The sequence below is a fragment of the Notamacropus eugenii genome, chromosome 3, assembly GCF_028372415.1.
Source record: "Notamacropus eugenii isolate mMacEug1 chromosome 3, mMacEug1.pri_v2, whole genome shotgun sequence".
In the NCBI taxonomy this organism is placed as follows: Eukaryota; Metazoa; Chordata; class Mammalia; order Diprotodontia; family Macropodidae; genus Notamacropus; species Notamacropus eugenii.
This window is the reverse complement of record NC_092874.1, coordinates 40,631,061-40,652,069: the sequence shown is the minus strand read 5'-3', so window position 1 is coordinate 40,652,069 and position 21,009 is coordinate 40,631,061. Positions and strand designations below refer to the sequence as shown.

The 21,009-nt window shown below is 40.2% G+C and overlaps 1 protein-coding gene across 2 annotated transcripts in view; it reads right to left on the bottom strand.

The window, feature by feature from the left end:
- Positions 1–20,103, bottom strand: part of ACP3 (acid phosphatase 3) — a 54,254-nt gene extending 34,151 nt beyond the window's left edge. Inside the window, exons 1-3 of one of the 2 annotated variants that reach the window (XM_072651324.1) lie at positions 19,879–20,103; positions 5,894–5,989; positions 3,268–3,354 (exon numbers count right to left, since the gene is read on the bottom strand). In XM_072651324.1, the coding sequence (XP_072507425.1) occupies positions 3,268–3,354; positions 5,894–5,989; positions 19,879–20,088 (393 nt within the window). In that variant the 5' untranslated portion in view covers positions 20,089–20,103. The remainder of the gene's footprint in view (positions 1–3,267; positions 3,355–5,893; positions 5,990–19,878) is intronic. The other variant, XM_072651325.1, reaches the window with a different exon arrangement.
- Between the last annotated feature and the right edge of the window lie 906 nt (positions 20,104–21,009).

The following is a 21,009-nucleotide window of genomic DNA, read 5'->3' as shown; positions in this document are numbered from 1 at the left end:
CTTTAATTTGTTCTCTGCTGTGCACTTTTCACTTAGGTGTTTTTTTCCTCCCTTCCTCCTCACCTCTCCCAAGAAGTCTACATTTAAACATGGAGATACACACTCACATACATGCATGCACACACACACACACTTGCATTCATGTATATATGTATATATGCACACACAAACATATATACACACATATACTTATATATACATATTTGTACATAGATATCTATAATATACATGTATACCCATATACATGGATATGCATCTATGTAAGACAAAACTATACTTGCTTGTGCTCTGTTTCTCTGAAGGTAGATAACATTTTCTTTCATAAATCCAAGTCTTTCCATATTTTTCTAAATCTACCAATTCATCATTTCTTCCATCACAGCAATATTTCTATTCTTATACTGTCTAGTTATTTTAAATAATCTAAAACTATATTGATTAATATGGCTGATGTATATTATAGTTTCCCTGTTTTTCTCTTTTGATTAAATCTATTTTAGCTTTAATTTTATCTGAGATCATGGTTACTACCTCTTTTTTTTTCCCTTTAATAAATTATACTCCTGATCTTTAGATTTGTATCTCTTATTTCCTATTCCTCCTGGCTCTTCTACTTAACTTCTACCTTGTCCTCCTATTATTTAACCTTCCCCACTTCAAGGATCCCTGCCTTATCCTATCCCTGCCCCCCACCCTTTCCCCTTATCCTTTTGTTTTTGACTGAATTTGGAAGACTCTTATAGCCTTCCAAATACACATGTTGTTTCCTCTTTATCCTATTCCCATTAACCTAGACACCCTTCTATAACCCGCCTTATCCTATTCCCTTACCCTCTTATTTCTTTATTAATGTGGAAGACTTTTATTCCCTTTCAAATGTATATATTATTCTCTCTTTAATCCAGATCTGATGTGTTAAGTTTTCCTCTCCCCTCCTTATCCCCTTAGCCTTTTATTTCTCTCTAAATTTAGAAGAATTTTAAATATATACATATTGTTCCCTCTTTAAGCCATCCCCTATGACAGTAGGATTCCAGAACCACCAGTCCGCCTCCCATGTCTAATTCCTCTGTGTCAATTCTTCCTCTTCTACCTCATTTGTATAATTATTCTTTTTACCTTTTCCTAAACTGTTTTACTTTTTAGATTCATATCATATTTATCTCTAATATTTATTTTTTAATGTTTATTTATTCTACTCTAATATTTCTTTTGAGCTACTGAATTACTAATTACACAGACACAGTTAACATTTCCTCACATAAAAAGTAAGCAGTCTATTCTTATTGAGTCCTTTGTAGTTAGTCTTTGATGTTTACTTTATATTTCTCTTGAATCTTGTATGTCAGATTTTCAGGTCTTTTTGCAATAAAATTCTGAAAGTCTAGCAGTTCACTGAATGTCCTTTATTTTTTCGTTCAGGATTATGCTTAGTTTTGCTGGGTATGATATTTTCGGCCAGAATCCCAGTTCTTTTCCTCTTTGGTATATAGTGTTCCAAAACCTGTGGTCTTTTAGTATCATCACTATTAGGTGTTGTGTGATTCTAACTGTGGCTCTGCCATATTTGAATTGTTTTGTCTTGTTTCTCATAATATTTTCTCCTTGACCCAGAGGTGTTAGAATTTAGCTATGATATTCCTGTACACTTTTCTTGTAGGATCCCTTTCAGGTCGTGACTGGTATATTTTTTCTATTTCTACTTTCTCCTCTTATTCTAATGTTTCAGGATGATTTTCTTTAATTATTTCTTGTATTATTATATCAAGATTCTTTTTTTGATTGCAGCTTTCAGGTAGTCCAATTATTTTTACACTTCTCTTCTTGAGTTGTTCTCCAGATCAGTTGTTTTTCTTGTGAGATGATTCACATTCTCTTTTATTTTTCTTTCTTCTATTTAGTTTTATTATTTCTTGGTCTCAAATAACTTTGCTGGCTTCCCCATGCCCAATTCTAATTTTCAAGGAACTGTTTTTTCAGAATTCTGAATCTCTGTTTTTGTTGATGAACTTTCTTTTCATAACCTTGGTTTTTTGGATTATTCTTTTTTAAAAAAAATTCCTCAGTCTCTCTGATTTGATTTTAAAAGTCTTTTTAAAGTTCTTTTATGAATTCTTTTTGGGCAGGTGACTATTTGATATTATTCTTTGGAGTTGGAGAGGCTTTTTTTGTTTCACTATCTTCCTCTGGAGATGAACCCTGGTTTTCTCTATTGTCATAGTAACTTTTAATGGTTGAGTTTTTCTCTTTTTTTGCTTGCTTATATCTTATTTTTTTTTAAATTTATAACAACTTGTTGCAATCACCTGTAGTCCTGAAGTATGTGGAATAGTGTCTCTGGCCTCACATCCTCCTTCAGTTCTCCCGTCTGGTCTAGAACCAAGGCCAAGAACTCTGCCCGCCTGTAAGTGTCCACAACTAGCATGTCCCTGCCCCACTCCTTCTGTATTGCTGGTTCCTTCACACCCACGGCTGCGTCTTGGCAGCACAGATGGGCTTGGCATCCCTTAGCAAAAATTCCCTTAATCTTCCCCTGCTCAGACACCTGACTACCCACACTATCCAGGAGGTAAAAATTCCTGTGACTTGGCCAAAGGCTACCTTCCAACCCAGATAGCCCCAGGGATCACCCTGACTGTTTCAGCAGAACTAATGTTTATACTTCACAGGGACCAAACCTGGGATTTTTTTGGTTACTGTTTTCCTCAACTCTCGTTTGTTTTTACCCACTCTAACCGCTGGTCTTGAGGCATTATTTTGTCTTGTTTGTGGGGGAAATCTGAACAGCTTGGACTTTATGGTCATTATTGATACATGGTTACTATTGAATAGAATGGCTCAGTGAAGAAAGAGGGAAATGACTCTAAAAATAGTACTTGTAGCAGTATAAATAACAGGTCCTGTTAATTTGCATTGGATTCCTGTAAAGGAAGACAGGTGGCACAGCCTGTGGAACACTAGGCCTGGAATCAAGAAGACTCCTCTTCCTGGGTTTCAAATCTGGCCTTGGACACTTACTGTGTGCCCTGGGCAAGTCCCTTAACCCTGTTTGCCTCAGTTTCCTCATTTGTCAAATGAGCTGGAGAAGGAAATGGCAAACCATTCCAGGATCTCTCCTAAGAAAACCCTAAACAGGGTGATGGAGAGTCAGACACAACTAAAATGACTAAAACAGCAACAAAAAGAAGGCAAGCACTTTTCCAAATGTAATGTTTAACTCAATTTTTACCTTGGACTCTCTCCCCTCCCTCTAGCTGTCCCACTTGCCTTATTCCGGTGGTATGTAGAATTCAGGAAGTTGGAATATCTGTTCTTTAGATATGTTCCAAGTTCATAGTGCTGCTCCATTCCAAGCTGTGGGAACAAAGGGATGAAGGTCAAGATAAATGGTCTGGATGCATCATCTGGCTCTTTATAAATGGCAGCAGTTCTGGTGTAGTCCAGTACCAGAGACTTCAGTGACAATAAGCAAAGAAGAAACTTGAGCTGTGACTCTAAATCAGTCACTTAGCAGGCATTTATTAAGCACCCACTAGGGGATACAAGAAAAGTCCTCAAGCAACCCCCATTTTAATTGGGGGAGACAACATGGGAAAAATTTGAGTATTCCTCAGATATGCAACATACATGGGAAGGAATCTCAGAGGGAACATGCTAGCAGTAGGATGAAAATGAGTCTTGAAGGCAGCCAGGGAAGGTAAGGGGGATGGGGAAAGAGTATTCCAGACATTTCAGAGGCGTGGAGTCATGAGATGGAACACTCTGCTCAAAGAACAACACACAGGCCAGAGGAGCTAGGGGATTAAAGTATAGGGGAAGAAGATATAAGAAGACTGGAAAGGTAGCAGGAGCCTAGGATGTGAAGGGCTGTCAGGGTCAAACAGAGAATTTGACATCTGATTCTGAAGGTGATAGGGAGCCACTCAGATTTTTTGAGTAGGGTGAGGGGTGGCATGATTTGTGCTTTAGGAAAATCTCTTTGGCAGCTGAATTAAGGATAGATTGAATGGGGAGACAGTGAAGGCAGGGAGGCCAACCAACAGGCTGTCTCAGTAGCCTAGGCATGAGATAGAGATGGCCTGCCTCGTGGTGGTGGTGTGCATGGAGATACTGTGAAGAGAGAAAGGACAAGACTTGGAAACAGACTGCAGAAGTGAGGAATCAAGATTACAAAGAAGTGTAAAGCCTCTCATGGTACTTCACTGGTATCTAGAAGAGCCCCTTACACATGACAGGCCTCCAGTCAGAATTTGTTTGTTTGGTTTATTTCATCTGTACCCTTCATTTATACAGAATGATGCAAGAGGAAGTTGGATGATATGTAAATAAAGCATTACAAATTTAATTTAAAGCCGAGAAGGACTGTACTGAGGGCCAGGTGATCCTGGAAGTTATCCAATATAGGTGCAGAACCAGAGAGAATGTTGTCCTGGATATTGCTATTCACCTCCACCTTCACCTCCACCCTCACGTGCCAACTCCCTAACAGGAGACATTAGAAATTAAACTGCTCCGTGGTTGAGAGTTAGTGAAAAGAGAAGTGTAGGATGTATGTTTATGGTAGGATCGCCTGGTGACTTGGTAAAGCTGGAGGAAGCAGGAACTCTAAGCCGCTTTTTAATCAGTGGTGGAAAGGGGCTGGATCCAAAGATGGGAGATCTGGGTTCAGATCCAGGTGCTTGTAGTCAAGCCACCTAAGCCCTCTGAACCTGTTTCCTCATCTGTAAAATGGGAGGAGTCATACTGTTGGCCCTAAAAATGACTCACGGACTTGTTTTGAAAGAAACAGTTGGTAATCCTTGAAGTAAAGAGATAAACGTTAGTGGCTCTTATGTCGCTCCAAGGCTGCTGCTTTTGATCATCACGGCCTTTTAACCCAAGCTGCAGAACTGGTTGGGCAACCCTGTCTCTTTTGAAGATTTGGAATAAGGGTGGCCAGTCCAGGGCTGGGAAATGAACTTGAGGATCCCAGACCACGTCAGAGTAACTCACAGGACATGATCCCCTCTTATTCTATCTAGGGGGTTATTTTAACTTGGGGGGTCAGGAACATGGAGGCTCGGGGAGATACCAGTACTAACAAGTAAAGGTGAGGTTTTCTAACCTGATTCAGATTAAAAGGAAGGAATGCTACAGGACAGAAGAATGAACCACATAAGAGATAATACTAATTGTAACAAGTTAACATTTATTTATATAGCACTTCAAATGCTATATAACTCTTTCTTAAATGATCTCATTCTAGAAGTCCCATCAGAAAGGTACTACATGTATTATTCTCATATTAAAGATCAAGCAGTTAAAGCTCAGAGAATCTCAGCTACATCACAGGGTCATAAGTTGACAGCTGGAAAGGACCATGAGTTCAGTCCCCTCCTATTACAGAAAAGGAAGCTGAGGCATCGAGAAGGTAAGTAGCATCACAAGATCATAGATCTGGGCTGACTAGGACCTCAGGCCATTGAGCCTAATTCTCTCATTTGACAATCGAGGAAATTAAGGCCCAAGGTAGGAAAACGACTTGTCCAAGATCACACCAACAGTAAGCATTAGAATCAGGATTTGAAAGCATGTCCTTTGATTCCACAGCCAGTATTCTTTGCACTGTAGGTTGTTAGCACTGAGTATAAGAACATGTATTTCCAGCCCAGTTGACTCACCTCATAAATTGAAAGACTAGTGTTTAATTCTTTTGAATCTAATAACTGATCATGGGCATTACTATGCTATTTTGTACATTTTTTTGTTTAATCTCTAATAACAGACATAGATTGATGATGTATAATCTTCCAATCTTAATATACTCATGGGGGGAGGGGAAGTAAATCCGAACAATTAATGAACATTTCTTCTTGCACTTCATTGATTATACTTATCTGAAAAGCTAACCAACCTGGCTAAGTTGTCCAAATCCTTGAGGCCAAGCAGATTCTTGATGGGGATCATTAGGAAAGGTTTCAATAGGACTCCGGTCTCCATGCCGAAATAGCTGAAAAAACAAGAGGGAAATAAATGGTGTTCATTTCACTTGGTGCTTCTCATTTACTTGTCTTGCTACATTACATTGTAAATCCAGCTGTTCCCTTGTCAGTTCTTCAGGTAATACAGAAAATGACTCAACAGCACTATTAAAATTTATGGATGGATCACTTGGATCCAAGTTTACAATCACAGACTCTCAGATTTGGTATCTCAACTAATAACATCCAAGAATCCCCTCTGCTTGAAGGTCTCTAGCAAGGAAGAAGCTGTTCCCCTTTGGGCAACCCACTCAATTTTTGGACAGCTCTCTTATCAAGTTTTCCTTCACATCAAGAAGCTGTCTGCCTCTCTGCAACCCCTGCTCATTGGTCCTAGCCCCAACCCTTACTCGTTTATGTCCCAGCCCCCCTTTATCTTTATTTGGATTTAACACAGTGACTGTGTAGTCATATACAGTCATAGCATGTGCTTATAAGCATAATTGTTTGTCCTTCATTCTAAAAGAGGACCATGACATCTGGGAGGTGATGCCATGACATGCAAGTGAATTGGATTTAAGTGAGGCATGGCTGTGTAAAGTCACCAGCCTCACTTTCTCCTCCAGAGTCTTCTGGATCCAGAAGCCAGATATAGATCAGGATAACTGGAGATGACCCAGGATGCAGCGGGGCTTCCTTTTATTTCAAAGCAAATAACTGTAGTTTCAATTTCCTTAATTCTCCAAAATCTTCTATAACTTCTACAACACATGCCAATATGTGTGGCATGGATTCTCTGGTCTCCTTGAGTAGTTTAAGGTTTTATTAAAAGAAATTAAAAAAAATACAGTAGAGTATAATAGATAGAAGGGGTAGGGGATGGGGAAACAGGAAGATCAGGCATCAAGACTTGCTTCTGATCAAGACCCTTGTCAAGTCACTTAATTTCTCAGTTCTCCAAGCAATTTTAAAGTTTCAGGTCAGCTCTGGTTCAGAAATGGTGGTGGAATTTTCTACACAGAGTTCATTATTCTGGTTAAATCACTGGTTTGGACCTACCTTCCCGCCTCCCCCCCTTATCCACATTGCTCTTGTGGGTCTCAGTGGAACACTGCATTGGCTCAGCCAGAGACATGTTGCCTGAATGGGTGTTTTTCTCCTTGAGTGTAAACAAAGGAACAGATTCTGGATAGTTTCTATCTCAGAGGAAAAGAGTGTTCGGGTCCATCTATTCCTTCTTTCGTGTTCATTCATTCATTCAACAACTATCCATGGTGTCTGAGACAAAGTAGTACTGAAGTTAAATTGTCACATGATCCTGGCCTCTAAAGTTACAGAACCTTCAGGGGGCAGATCTTCAGATTTGTAGCACTACTCAGAGGCTACGGTTTTCCTAGAAAGACTCACCATTGCTGAATAATTAAAGAGATTTTTTAAAATCACTTTGTTAAAACCTAAAATTACAGGAAATTGTTGATTTATCTAGAATATATTTATGTATTTTATACTTATTTGAATAATATTGAATTTTAGATATTATTTGCATTCTGGATTTCTTGTACATAGACACTCACCTTAGAGGACCATTGAGAATGAAATGTAACATTTTCACATTTGCTAACTTGCAATATCTGTTCATAGGTAATGGACCTTGTTATCATTAATAAAATGTTTTCAGGTTCACTGCCTTCTAAGATGCATTGCAATGTATCTTGTGCTGTTAGGCCTAGTAGTAGCTGAATGGTTGGTTTCTTCCAGAGATGGAGCTGTAGGCATATTTATCATGTCAGAAAAATTCTTTATGATAATAAAAAGAATAGTTTACATTGGTATGGTGCTTTGCATAACCCAGTGAGAATGGATGATGTGCTAATAAGTTTTTATCCCATATCTCAGATGATCCTGCTTCAAACCTGAATCCCCTAAATGTTTCTCATTGCATAATGTAGGAGTTGCTGCCAATCAGTGAAGGTCTTTTCCCCCTTCTATAAAACTGCAAAGGACAAGACAGGTCCTAAGGTTGGCAGAAGTTACAATAACAGATTGGTTCTTCTTTGTCAAGACTAGGCTTCACTGGAATGTTCCAGGTTTCAATGGAGTCTTCTTGTCAAAGTCTTTATAATTAGAAAACAATGAAGAAGCCACATCCTGTGTTTAAAAACACAATAGCTTGGAAGAAAAGAAAAAGATTTAGTTGTTGTTCAGTCATTTGGTGATGACCCCACAGACATTGTCCTTAGGGTTTTCTTGACAAAGATGCTGGAGTGGTTTACCATTTCCTTCTTCACTGTGTCCCCCAGAAACTGAGGCAGATAGGGGTTAACTGACTTGCCCAGGTAAGTGTCTGAGGTCATATTTGAACTCAGATCTTTCTGACCCCAGGCCTGGTGTTCTATCCAAAATAATAGACTTGCTCTCAGTTGGTCTGAAAACCAGTGAACTGCAAGCTTGATATGTCAACTGTGGTGACATGGCAGTTGAAAAAGCTGATGGAGACTTTGAGGGGATGAGGGTGGTTAGTTGGTAGGAGGGAGTCTGGATGTGTGATTTCATTTGATGTTTAATGTGACAAATTCTTCGAGTGGAAATTCTCTTCACCAATGTGGACCAACTCTACTAATCTCAGAATACAGAAGAGGTCACCTAGGGGATAAGAGACTGTCCTGTGGCCACTCAGCTAGGATGCAGCAGAGGCAGGATTTGAAACTGGGTCTGCTTGGAGGAAAGCATTTTGGAAACCTTAAAGGATCATCTTAATGAAAATTATTATCATTCTGCAAATAAGTCAGGCACTTTGGGAAGCTGTGTTAACCACTTTGACAGCCCTGAAATCAATACAGTACCTTAACGATCCACTACAAGTCAGGGTGGAATGTTGCTCCCAGCTAACATTGTCAGGGTAGAGATCAGTGTTTGTGGGGAGTATTTCGATTGCTACGTACAGTCCCATGATTTCACGATTCCATTGTGTACTCCACAAAGGCTCATAAATGAGGAACAGAGGCTTGATATGATCAAAGGTGAGGAAGCATATATGCTTAAGCAATAGATGACAGTAGGGGATAATTGGCTGAAGTCTACACTGGTGAAAGGAAGCTTTTTATTTAGAACAGAATGCCAGATACCCCATGCAGTATCAATGCAGACTGTTTTCTCTAAATGCTGTGTTAACTGGGTGTGTGAATAAGTCCCATTTGACAAGTGTGCCAAACTGTACTTATAAAATCATGCAAAATGACAGGACGGTTGGTGAGGGAGGAGCTCGATGTAAGAGAAAGGACACCAGCCTCTGAGTCAGAAGACTGGGGACTTGGGTCTGAGGCCAGCTTCACCACTCACTGGCTATATGACTATGGGCAAATTCATCCATTAGTCAGTCAACAAGCCTTTATTGTTTGCTATGTTCCAGGCATGGTGTTAAGCACTAGGTTATTTTCCTAGAAGTCAGTTCCTAGAATCATAGACTCAAAAGAGCTGGAAAGGACATAAGAGGCCAATTAGTTCAACCCATCCCTGTCTAGGAATGCCTCACACAACATCCTTGATAAATCTTCACTGAGCTCTATCAGGCACAGTGCCTGGCACATAGTATCTGCTTAAAAAATAATTATTGACTTGATTGGGATTTGGGGGCATCTCTAATTGCTAGGTTAGGCAGCTATGTGGTGCAGAGGATATACTGCCTGACCTGAAGTCAGAAAGACGCATCTTCCTGAATTCAAATCCAGCTTCACTTCCTCAATAGCTGTGTGAACTTGGGCAAGTCACTTCACCCTGTTTAACCTCAGTTTTCTCAACTGTAAAATGAGCTGGAGAAGGAAATGGCAAACCACTCCAAGATCTTTGCCAAGAAAACCCCAAATGGGGTCAGGAAGAGTCCAATGTAACTGAAACGACTAGACAACTACCACCACCACAATAAATTTCTAGTAAGTTTGTCTCTATATAGAGCTTGAATCTGTCTTGCTACTGCGTCACTCACTGCTATTACTTCTGTTTTATGGGGTCAAATAAAACCCATCTCAGCCTTCTTTCACATTACAGTTCTGCACCTACTTATGTTCCTCCCCTATAACCTTTCTTCTCCAGGGCTAACCATCCCACAGCTGACCCTCATCTGGGATCATTTCCAAGTCATTCCATAGTCTTATTGTCATCCCCTAAAAAGGGTCATCTTGTCAGTGTCTTGCCTAAAAGTGGCACCCAGGATGGAACACGGTCTTCCCAATGCAGTCTGCATAGTAGCAAGTAGACTTATTGCATTAGTAGTAATACACCTAACTGCACATTAGCTTTTTTTTGACAGCTTTATAACAGGATTAGCTTATATGGAGCATTCTGTTCACTAACTCAGTCAGATCTTTTCCCATGAACCATTTTCTTTCTCAGGTACTTTGGTGGTGTTGTGGATTGAGTATTGGCTTGGAGTCAGGGAAGACCTGAGTCCAACTCCTACTCCAGATGCTTACTAGCTGTGTCATCTTGGGCAAGGCATTTAACCTCTGCCTGCCTGTGTCTTCATCTATAAAATGAGTATCATAGCACCTGCCATTGCACATACTTTCAGATTTTTCAATATTTTGCCACTTTTTTCTCTTCTTTTTTTATATTATTTGTTATATGGATGGCTTCCTGGGAGGGAAGAGGAAAAGGAAACTAGAAGAAATTCTGATGATAAAATAAAAATTTCTTAAAAAAATATCACCTAGCTTACAGGATGGTTGTGAAAATCAAATGAGGTGTTATGTGTAAAGCATTTTGCAAACTTCAAAGTACTACATTAACGCGTTATTTTTATGATCATTATTTTGGCCAAGCTTCTTTAGACCAGTACTTTTACAGTTGATCATTAAAACTGGAAGTATAGAACTTTAGATTTATCTCTCTTAAATTTTATCTGATTAGATTTAGCACATCCTTCCATATCTTTCCTGATTCTGTCACCCAGTGCATTCTGAATAACTCTCTCCGCTTTGTGCATTCTGTTAATTTGATAAACATGACATCGCTAGGGCATCAGCATCCTTCGTTACAATGCAGAATGGCAGAAGGCCAAGGACGGCTTCTTTTTGGAGCTCCATCAGAATCACCCTCCAGGTCATATCTAATCATCCCGTCTCTGGGTCACAGTTTCCTCATCAGTAAAATGGAGTTATTTACATCACTTACCTCACAGGCTTGTTGTAAGGAAAGTTCCTAATAAAAAGTGACTGGAAAGTAACATGGGATTTTGTTTTTTGTCTGTGATGCATAAGTTTAAGTGATTATCAATGTGGAAATGCCCTTCATGTGGACCAGCAAGAAAGTGGCCCGGGGCTCTAAGTTGTCAAGTGACTTAGCTAGGGGTCACACAGCTAATGTGTATCAGAGACAGCACTTGAACCCACAGTCTTACGGACTCCACAGCCAGTACTCTTATCAGTCCACCACGTAGCCCCACCTTGGCCTCACACAATCATAGATTTAATCTGGGCAGGGACTTGGGAGGAAATCTCCAGCCTCCTCATTTCATAGATAAGGAAAATAAAGTTGAGCAAAGTGAAGTGACATGATCTAGGTCACAAATGTTACTATCATCATGAATAAAGTGATTAGAATTTTCACCATTCATCATCTGGAAGCTCTGTTCCCATGGCTGCACAAGAAAGTAGCAAGGGCAGGAAAGGGGGCCTGAAATATCTGTGCTAGTTTCTTCTTTGTAAAATAAAACTCATCTGTTTATTTTCCAAGCATTATTCAAAATTTACATCTCAGTAGACAATGCAGTTAGATAGAAATCACTGGGCTGGAATGAACCTTTCGAGGTTACCAAGGGAACTTAGTAAATGAGAGCTACAGGGCCCTAAATGACCCCCTCCTGACCTAGATGACTGAACATATGTCCTTCCCCAAACGCTGACTATTATGGATGATTGAGGCGTGGGACAGACTCTGCCATGTTCCTAGTTAGTTAATAACTAATACTTGCATTGAAGTAAATGGTTGAATGTTTCCTTTAATCTCAGGGCACTTCCTACAATAATTTCCTGGATCCAACTCTTTGACTTGCTGACATTTTACACAGTTCTAGTAATAAAAAAGTGGCTGCCACACAAGAGGAAAGAAATTAGAAGAGAGAAATTTTAATAAAATAGCTTATATTAACTGTAGTACAAGAGCACAATGTAATATTACTGTTCCTTAAGAAACTATGACTATGAGAAATCCAGAGAAACATGGGAAAACTTGTTGGAACAGATGCAAAGGGAAGGAGGTACAGCCAGAAGAACATTGTAACAGCTGCAGCAGAGTAAACGAAAAGATCCCTGTAAGGAAGACGAGCTCTGAGTAACTAAAAAAATTAAAAAGTCAATAACAGTTCCAGAGAAAGGATAGTGAAATGTATCTCTACCTTCATGGCAAAGGGTGAGGGACTACAGTCAGATGTATAGATTATCAGACATTGTTACAATATTAGGTATTTTTGTTTAAGTGTTTTTCTTTGCCAAAAAGGCAGGATGTCTTTTCAGAGGGGAGGACTGGTAGAGAAGGGATGTTTCCAGAAATGACTGATGTAAAAACCAAAAGCATCATGAACTTATTTTAAAAATATAAATAAAAATAAAAGAGCTCATATTGTTTCTTAGTCATTTAGAGAGTTGTGGTCCCTCTAGGCTAAACCATTACTTTTAGAGTTCTATTAGTCCAGTTAAGGAAGATTCAGTGAAGACGCCTGCCTCTTTCCTGTTCTGGAAAAAACTCAATACCTTAGATGAGGAGTAGGTTCCCAAAATGGTTGGACATGTGTGTATAAAGAAAAGTCCTGGCTTTACAATATGCCGAAGTCCCTGGGACAGAATGCAAATATTTTCAGCTTAAACAGTGGGGCAGCAAAGGTGGGCGAAGTTTCTGTCACGGAATTCTAGAGAATCCACCTCTCTTAGCTTGGGAATCAGAATCCTAAGCTGATCATTTGAGTAAGTTGACTTAGCTTGAGGAGACTCTACTTCCTGACTTGTAAAGTGGGGATAGTCATAGTCACTCCACCTTTCTTTCAGAGATGTGGCACAGGATCAAATGAGATAACGTATGCTAAATGTTTTGTCCATAGTCAGTAAACATCTGTTCCATTGTTTCAGCTGTGGTCCTCTCTCCATGGTCCCACTTTGGGGTTTTCTTGGCAAAAATAGTTGGAGTGGTTTGCTATTTCCTTCTTCAGCTTATTTTACAGATGAGGGACTACGGTAAACAGTGTTAAGTGACTTGTCCAGGGTGACGCAGCTAGAAAGTATCTGATGCTGGATTTGAACTCAGGAAGATGAGTCTTTCTGACTTCAGGACCAGCATTTTATCTACTGTCTTACCTAGCTGCCCCAATGAATATTTAAATGCCTACTATGTGCTAGGCACTGTATGAACAGTAAAGCATTATCCAGATATAAATTATTAAGCAATATATAAATGGAAGGCTTTACACAGATGTAATGAGTAGGCATCGATAATGATACACCCTAGAGTTTGGCGAGCTAGAAGGATTTTTAAAGGCAGCTCTTGAACATGCTGTGGCATTTTTAGAAAGTACTTAATAAACACAAACCCAGCCATCCTTATGAACTGGGAGCCAATGGCTTTGTAAAGGTTATAGGATCACAACTGTAGAAGTGGAACAGCACTCTGAGCCTATACAGGTCAATTCCCTCATTTTACAGATAAGGAAACTGAGGCCCAGAGGTTAGCTGGCTTACCCAATGTCACATAGGATATAAGTAGGAGAAGCAGGATTTGAAGAGGATTTTCTCCTGACTCCAGATTCGTATCTTTACAAATGAAGACTCTGCAGGATTCCATTTGTTACAGGGACGGAGTCACAAGGCCCTGCTTTCCCCACTGTTCCTACCCCAGTTTCAGAGCTAGCTATTATATAATGGCATGTCAAGCATCACTTATGCATATCCGCAGACAGAATCCTTTAAGTCAACATCATTCTGAACTGGGCCAACCCTCTCCTGGTCCATGACTTTCCTTTCTATTTCATTCTCATTTCACAGGCACAGTTAGTTATGGCTATTTTTATCCTTATTTGTATATGCTGATTTTTTACCTTTCTCCATCTTCTCTCAACCCTACTTTTTATTTTGAACTAGCAAGTAAGCTTCTGGACTCCCATTCCAATCAAGCTACCTTATTATTATTGACTTCCTGATCTGGCATTCACATGGGGCCATAATACTTGAGATGTCCTGGACTTCCTGGAAAGAACACTCTTCTTGACATTAAACTACATAGAGCCCAAAGTGAAATGCTAATTCAAATCTTCACAACCAGAACTTCAAACAAGTTAGTCTTGTTTAGAGGGAAAAGCATTAATATCTAAGTTACTTCTTTCTCCTCCAACCTCCAAATGACTTATACTCTACCGGGGAGACCGCATGGAAACAGAATGTACGTATGATTCTTTTTCATCTTTACACCCTAGCGCCTGGCATAGTGCCTGGTGGTAGTAACTGCAGGAACAGCAAACATTTATAGAGTGCTTACTACGGGCCAGACACTGGGCTTAGCATTTTACAATGATCTGATTCGATCCTCACAGCAACCCTGCAAAATAGGTGATATTTTTGTCTCATTTTACAGATGGGGAAACTGAAGCAAACAGGCATGAAATGATTTGCCTAGGTCCACACAGCTCCGAAGTTTCTGAGGTCAAATTTGAACTTGGGTCTTTCTGCCTCCAGGTCTGGTGCTTTATCCACTGCGCCACTTTGTTGCCCCTACTAGTACATAGTAGGGACTTATTTATCCATTTGAATAGTAAAAATAGCTTCTTTTGTCCTATGGCTTAGCTGGAAATGAAATAGCTACACAAATGGGGTTCTACCTCCGTGGGCCAGAGCCTAAAGAAATGAGATTGAATGCAGAAAAAATCAGATGCAGAGCAAGGTAGGCAATTTTACTAAAACAGAAGAAAACTGGAGGCCTTAAGAAGTTTAAAATCCATGTATAAACTAGACTGAAGGAGACAGAATGGATTTCAGCAAAGACAATACAAGGTGCATGGAAATCAAACTGCTTGGCACAGTGCCTGGCATCTAGCCAGTGCTATATGAATGTCAGTTATTGTGATTATTCGCTATTATTACACAGGATTGTAGGATCATAGACTTGCAGCTGGAAGAGGCCTGCTTCTCCACTCTGCACATGTGAACTTTGAGGCCGGATACGCCATGGCTTGCCAAAAATAATCTGTTGTTGTCATTCTATGAAGGCAGAAATCAATGAGGATAACTTGTTGTTTGCCCCAAACAGGGCTAAGTATGGCTGAAGTTGAATTTTGATTGTATATTTGATTGTATATTTTACAAGTATAATAATAATAAACCTTAATACAGTGCTTTAGAGGTTTATCCTAATTGATTATTTGTTCTATTTTACAGATAAGGAAACTGAGGCACAGGAGGCTAAATGATTTGCGGGTGGTCAAACAACTAGAGAGTATTTAAGGCAGTGTTTGAACACAGTCTTCCTGATTTCAAGTCCAGTGCCATATGCACTATGTCTTCTAGTTGCCATATAATCAGCATTGATAGAGTGCCTTAAATTTTGATTATAATGTGTGAAGTCTCAGACAAAGTAAAATCGTGTCCATATTGGATTTTTCTATTAATACCTCCCTGAACAAAGCATCTTAGACCTAAAGAATGTAGGTTACTCATCTCTAGGTTACTGTCCTCTACTGCAGGAATGATACCACATACCCCAAAGGTCAGGGCTCCTGACACAGATAACCCAGACGCAAGGTCTCTGAGTCCGATGGATCCTTGCAATAAACTTTGCCTAAAGTTTCAAATGTGAGTGCTTCATATGGCCACTTAATGCATCTGTGGCTTAGAGACAAAAGCCTGATCAGCCTTATGATTATATGCAAGAATCGCTTGATTAGCCTAAAGTAGTGGTGATTCTTCATTAATAATCCCTTGCTTTCTTCTTGATATCTCCCTTTAAACTGCACCTGTGTTACATTACATAGTTTATTTTCATAGCAGCCAGGAATAACTGGTAACAATTTAGATTTCATCTGAAAGCAGAGAAAGATCCCATTTTTATTCCTAATGGTTAAGTAGTTGTTCCAGTTAACCAGCCAGACTGTCTTGGAAGCAGTCTTGGATTCTTTCTTGTCAGCTAATACAATATGGAGAAATGAAATGGATCAGAGCAAGACTGGGTTACTCTTGTGGACCATCACCAATGGGAGAGCTTTTGGTTTGGGGGTTGTTTTTTCTTGGAACAGGGAGACAATGGTAGGTATTCATTACCTCTGGAAACTGCTTCTTGACTTGGAATCACTGGGGTTTGCCCAGCTACTTTATGTAAGTATATTAAACCTGGTCAAGAGGTTTTGTGGATTTGTTAGATCCTGAGGGTATTATGGTCAAAGAGTGCCTTAAATGGAAATTCTGCACCAACAAGATTGAAAACCTGAATAAATTATAAAATCTTAAGAGTTGCAGCAGATCGTGGAAGTTAACCTGGCTAACTTATACTAAAGTATATATCTTAGTTCATCAGCTTGATTTGTTATCTTAGAACCACAGTGGGATACCAGGGAATTCTTTACATGCGCCAAAGATCTCTGAAGAATGTAAACTCAGGGACAAGGACAATGTTATTTTTGTCTTAATATCTCAGTACTTACCATAGTACCTGACACATAGTAGGCAATTAATAAATGCTTGCTAATGGTGTGATTGATTGGCTTCCCACTTAGTCCTTTTAAGGAAAATATTTTAATGAGAATGTGAAGACTGATTACAATATAAAATCAGGTCTGCAAAAGTTTCTCTGTTCTTCCTACCAAGAATAGTGGTATAGACTTATTTTTCTTGGCTTGCCTCCATTTCCACTCTTGGGAAACTGTAGTGTTCCATGACTTTTAGTCATGCAACAGCATAGAAAGAAATTGGTTTTGAAAAGATGGACCTTTGTTTCAGGGAAAAATATGGCATCATTAAGAGAACTTTGCAATTTCCCAAAACCAATCCAGGACATTCTCTATCCGAAGAATTCCAGACCTGGCTCATTCTCTATTTTCGGCATCTAAGATATTTTTATACATCTCTTTGTATCTATGTATCTCTAATATAGGCTGTCCATCCATCTAGTTGTATATCACAATCTGTGCAACAGCTTTCTTCATTTACTTGGTTTTTCTTCTGTTGGATCAAGCTCCGTTGAATCATTATGAATCTCATCCAAGAATCTTATCCATCTTTCATGGTGTGATGGATCTATAGTGTCTTACAGGGTTGTTAACTCCAGTAAGTAAAATGCTTTGCAAACCTTAAAGAGCTCTATAAGTGTTAGGTATTATTACTTTGAAGTATGATCAGATGTTGAGTGCAACCTGGGTCATCTCCAGTCATCCTGATGAATATCTGGTCACTGGATTCAGATGGCTCTGGAGAAGAAGTGAGGCTGGTGACCTTGCACAGCCCTCCCTCACTCAAAACAAAGTCAAGTACAACTCATGTCATCATTTCTCTGATGGCATGATCTTCTTCAGCAATGAAGGGCAAACACAATCCTGGATCTATAATCAGCACCATGTCACATCCAAACAGGGGCATCTTTTTGTTAACATAGTCAAAAATTAAGTAGAGAAATCTACTGTCCCCTGACCCAGTGATTTTGCATAGATATTTATCCAAATTGAAAATTACCCAAAGGGCAATGGAATGGCATAGCGTGGGCATAAGCAGGTTGCAAAACATTAAAGAAAATGAATTTCTAAGGAGAAGTAGAGTAATAAAAGGAAGATACCATTTTAAAAGACTGGAAAAGGAGTTAGTCATATAACAAGAGTGAGAAAAGCCTGATGGATGTCTTTGTGTTCCAACAGTAGTATCCTTGCCAGGTCAGGCCAATTTGCAAGGGTTCCTCTTCCCCCTAGTATGTTGGATGGGCCTCCTGTGCTAAACTTATGTAAGGCAACAGCTAAAAATCATCCAGGATATGCGACCATGTGTAGACACTGATCATCTTCATTGGAGTGAATATGTACTTTGAGGAGATCAGCCATCCATTTGAATATCTGTGTAACATTCACATTATTTTACATTTCCTGAACATATGTCCACATGAATCAATAGGGAAAAGTACCTTAACCTGATTTAAAAATAAGGGGAAAACCAGTCTGGGATAAGAAATTTACTAAAAATAATTCACAAACTGGAGAATCCACATGCAGTTAACTAAGAATGAACCGATTCCGCACAGTTGGTGATGTGAGTACTGTGAAATCTTAAGAAATACAAATACAAAACTTTTTTTAAAAGTGCCGTCCAAATGCCAACCTGAGGATATACTATAATTAAGAAACTCAAAGGCTTTAAATAAAAAGTCCAACTTACATATATCACAACCTTAGCATCAGAGAGGTTTATGGAATGGAAGCCTGGAAGTTGCCAAGAAATTATGTTTGAACACTTGAACTTTGGCCTGTGTCTCTACATTGTTAACTTGTGGTCTAGTGGTGGCTTACTGGAATAGGGAGCAAGATTTACATACCTGGTCATTGTACCAAAACATTGTGCCTGACTATGTCATATTACAGAAGGAAGTGAACCAATGATCTAGTAAGGTGAGAAAATAAGAGCTTCATTGTAAGTAAAATGAAATCTTTGACCTCCTTTAAATGAGAAAACTCTTAAAAGGAGCATTTGCAGAAAGAAAGATGGCATTAAAAGACTGTTATGTATTAAACCAGGTAACACAGAGAGAGGCCAGGTAAAGAAGGAGAGATGGGAGAAGACAGAAAAGGAGAGAAGAGGAGGTAGGAGGGAGAAAAGAGAAGAGGAGGGAAAAGAGAAAAGAGTGGAGGGAGAGGAGAAGAGGGGAAATGAAAACAAGGAAGGAGAGGTAAAGAGAGAAGAAAGCAAAGGAGTGGAGTGAAGAGAAGAAAATTGAAAAGGGAGAGAGGGGAGTTAGATGAGATAGCCACAGAAGCTCCAATCAGCTGTAAGGCACCAGCTGTGCCTCTGTGAGAAGCGAGAGATAGAACCCAACAAGAAAGGAGGAGAGGAAGAGAAGAAAGGATAGGAATGGAGGAGAGAGAAGAGAAAGAAGAAAAAGAGGAGAGAGAGAGAGAAAAGGAAAAGGGAAAGCATAAGGAGAAAAAAAGTGATTCTAATAGGTAGGGAAGAAGAGGGGAGGAAGAAAGGAGAGGAGAGATTATATTAGGATCCATATGTAAAGAAAGAGTTTCCTGTACCTATCATGTATTAATCCAGGTGACACAGAGATCTCTATCCCTTAAGTAATATACTTTCTATACCTTTTCATTCCATGACTCATTTTCTTTATATTTTCACATGCTTCATGCAGGAAAATAAGTGAATTATTCCAAAGGCAAAGGAATCCTGAAGTTTTGAATGGCATCCTTGAACCATTGAATTTTAAGGTTCGATGGTGAATTCCAAATGGGTCTTTGTTTATGGACTGCCCCTGGCTACCTGAGACGGCCAGGTCCCTGCATTCAGCCAGCTGGGGTTTTGAACAGGGCAGGACCCCGAAGTTAGGTGGCTGCTTTCCCGCCTCCCCACCAGGGTGCTTCTCAGAACCAATCACTGTAGTCAAAAGTGACCCACCAGGGGTCCCCCGGGTTTGATGCAAAGGGGATGAGGGGAACAAAGAGGGGGCAAAACTGAGGGTGGGGAGTCGAAGAAACCTTTCTGTCTGCGAGTGTGTCGGGACTTGTTTTGGCCTTCATGCACAAAAACTTGCGAAACTTGCTCATTCACTTCGGCGGTAAATTGAGTGTGCGGCGTGGGCCGTGGGGGAGTCCCAGGGCCATCCAAGCGAGAGATGAAACCTGACGCCGCGGCCCACCTGCCCTCCCTCCCACGGGGACAAAGGTGTAAAATGGGGAGGTAAATCTACTCACAACTAAGGCGAACTTTAGCTCCTTGGCTGCTGCGACGTGGCCGGGCCAGACAAGAAGTAAGGACGCGAAGGCAAACAGAGAAGGGCAGGGTCCCAGGCCCGACATCTTCATCCTGGAAAGTACCTGTGCGCGGCAGCTTCTAGAGCACCAAGCCGCCTTGGCTAGGGAGCTGTTTAATGAGAAGATGGCAAGGGGCGGGGCCAGGGGCATGGATATTAAACAGGGGGAGGAGCCAGGGCTCCCACCGGCCTTGCTTTGGAATCTTCCAATTTGAGATCCTTGAATTCAGTTGGAGCCTGCTAATCTTGAACTGAAATAGCATCACCACCTCGCCCTTCCATTCTCTTTCCCTGGTGAACAGTCCCCTGAGAAAGAAGTTCTTGAGTTAGCCCTTGACTAAGGTCTCCTAAGCATGTTGGAATTTGGGAGAGGCACAATTTCATAGGATCCTTCATTTCCGAGTTGGACAAGACAATGAATGAATGAATCAATCAACGTTTACCAAGAGCTTACTCAACTCTTAGGGGCCATGGGGACACGATTGCTACTGGTTTAACTTTTTTTTTTTTTTAATTAATTTATTTAGATTCCGACACTCATTTCCACAAAATTCCGAGCTCCAATTTCTCTCCCCATCTCTCCTCTCCCCTCTCCCCACAAGACCTTGCGTTCAGATTACCCCTTCCCTCAACGTACACTCCCTTCTATCACACTCCACCCTTCCCCTATCCCCATTCTCTCTCTTTTCCTGCAGGGCAAGACAAATTTCCATACCCCACCACCTGCCTTCTTCATTTCTCAGTTATATGTAACAACAATTCCCAACTTTCATTTCTAATATTTTGAATTCCAACTTCTCTCCCTCTCTCCCTCCCCATCCATCCCCACTGAGAAGGCAAGCAACTCAATACCGGCCATATATGTGTCGCCTTGCAAAAGACCTCCATAATTATCATGTTGTGTAATACCAACCACATTGACCTCTATCCTACCCTATCCCCACCTTTTTTTGTTCTCTCATTTGACCCTGTCCCTTCCCAAAAGTGTTTACCTCTAGTTACTCCCTTTTCCCATCTGCCCTCCCTTCCATCATCCCTCCCTACCCCACAAATCCCCTCTTCCCCCACTCTC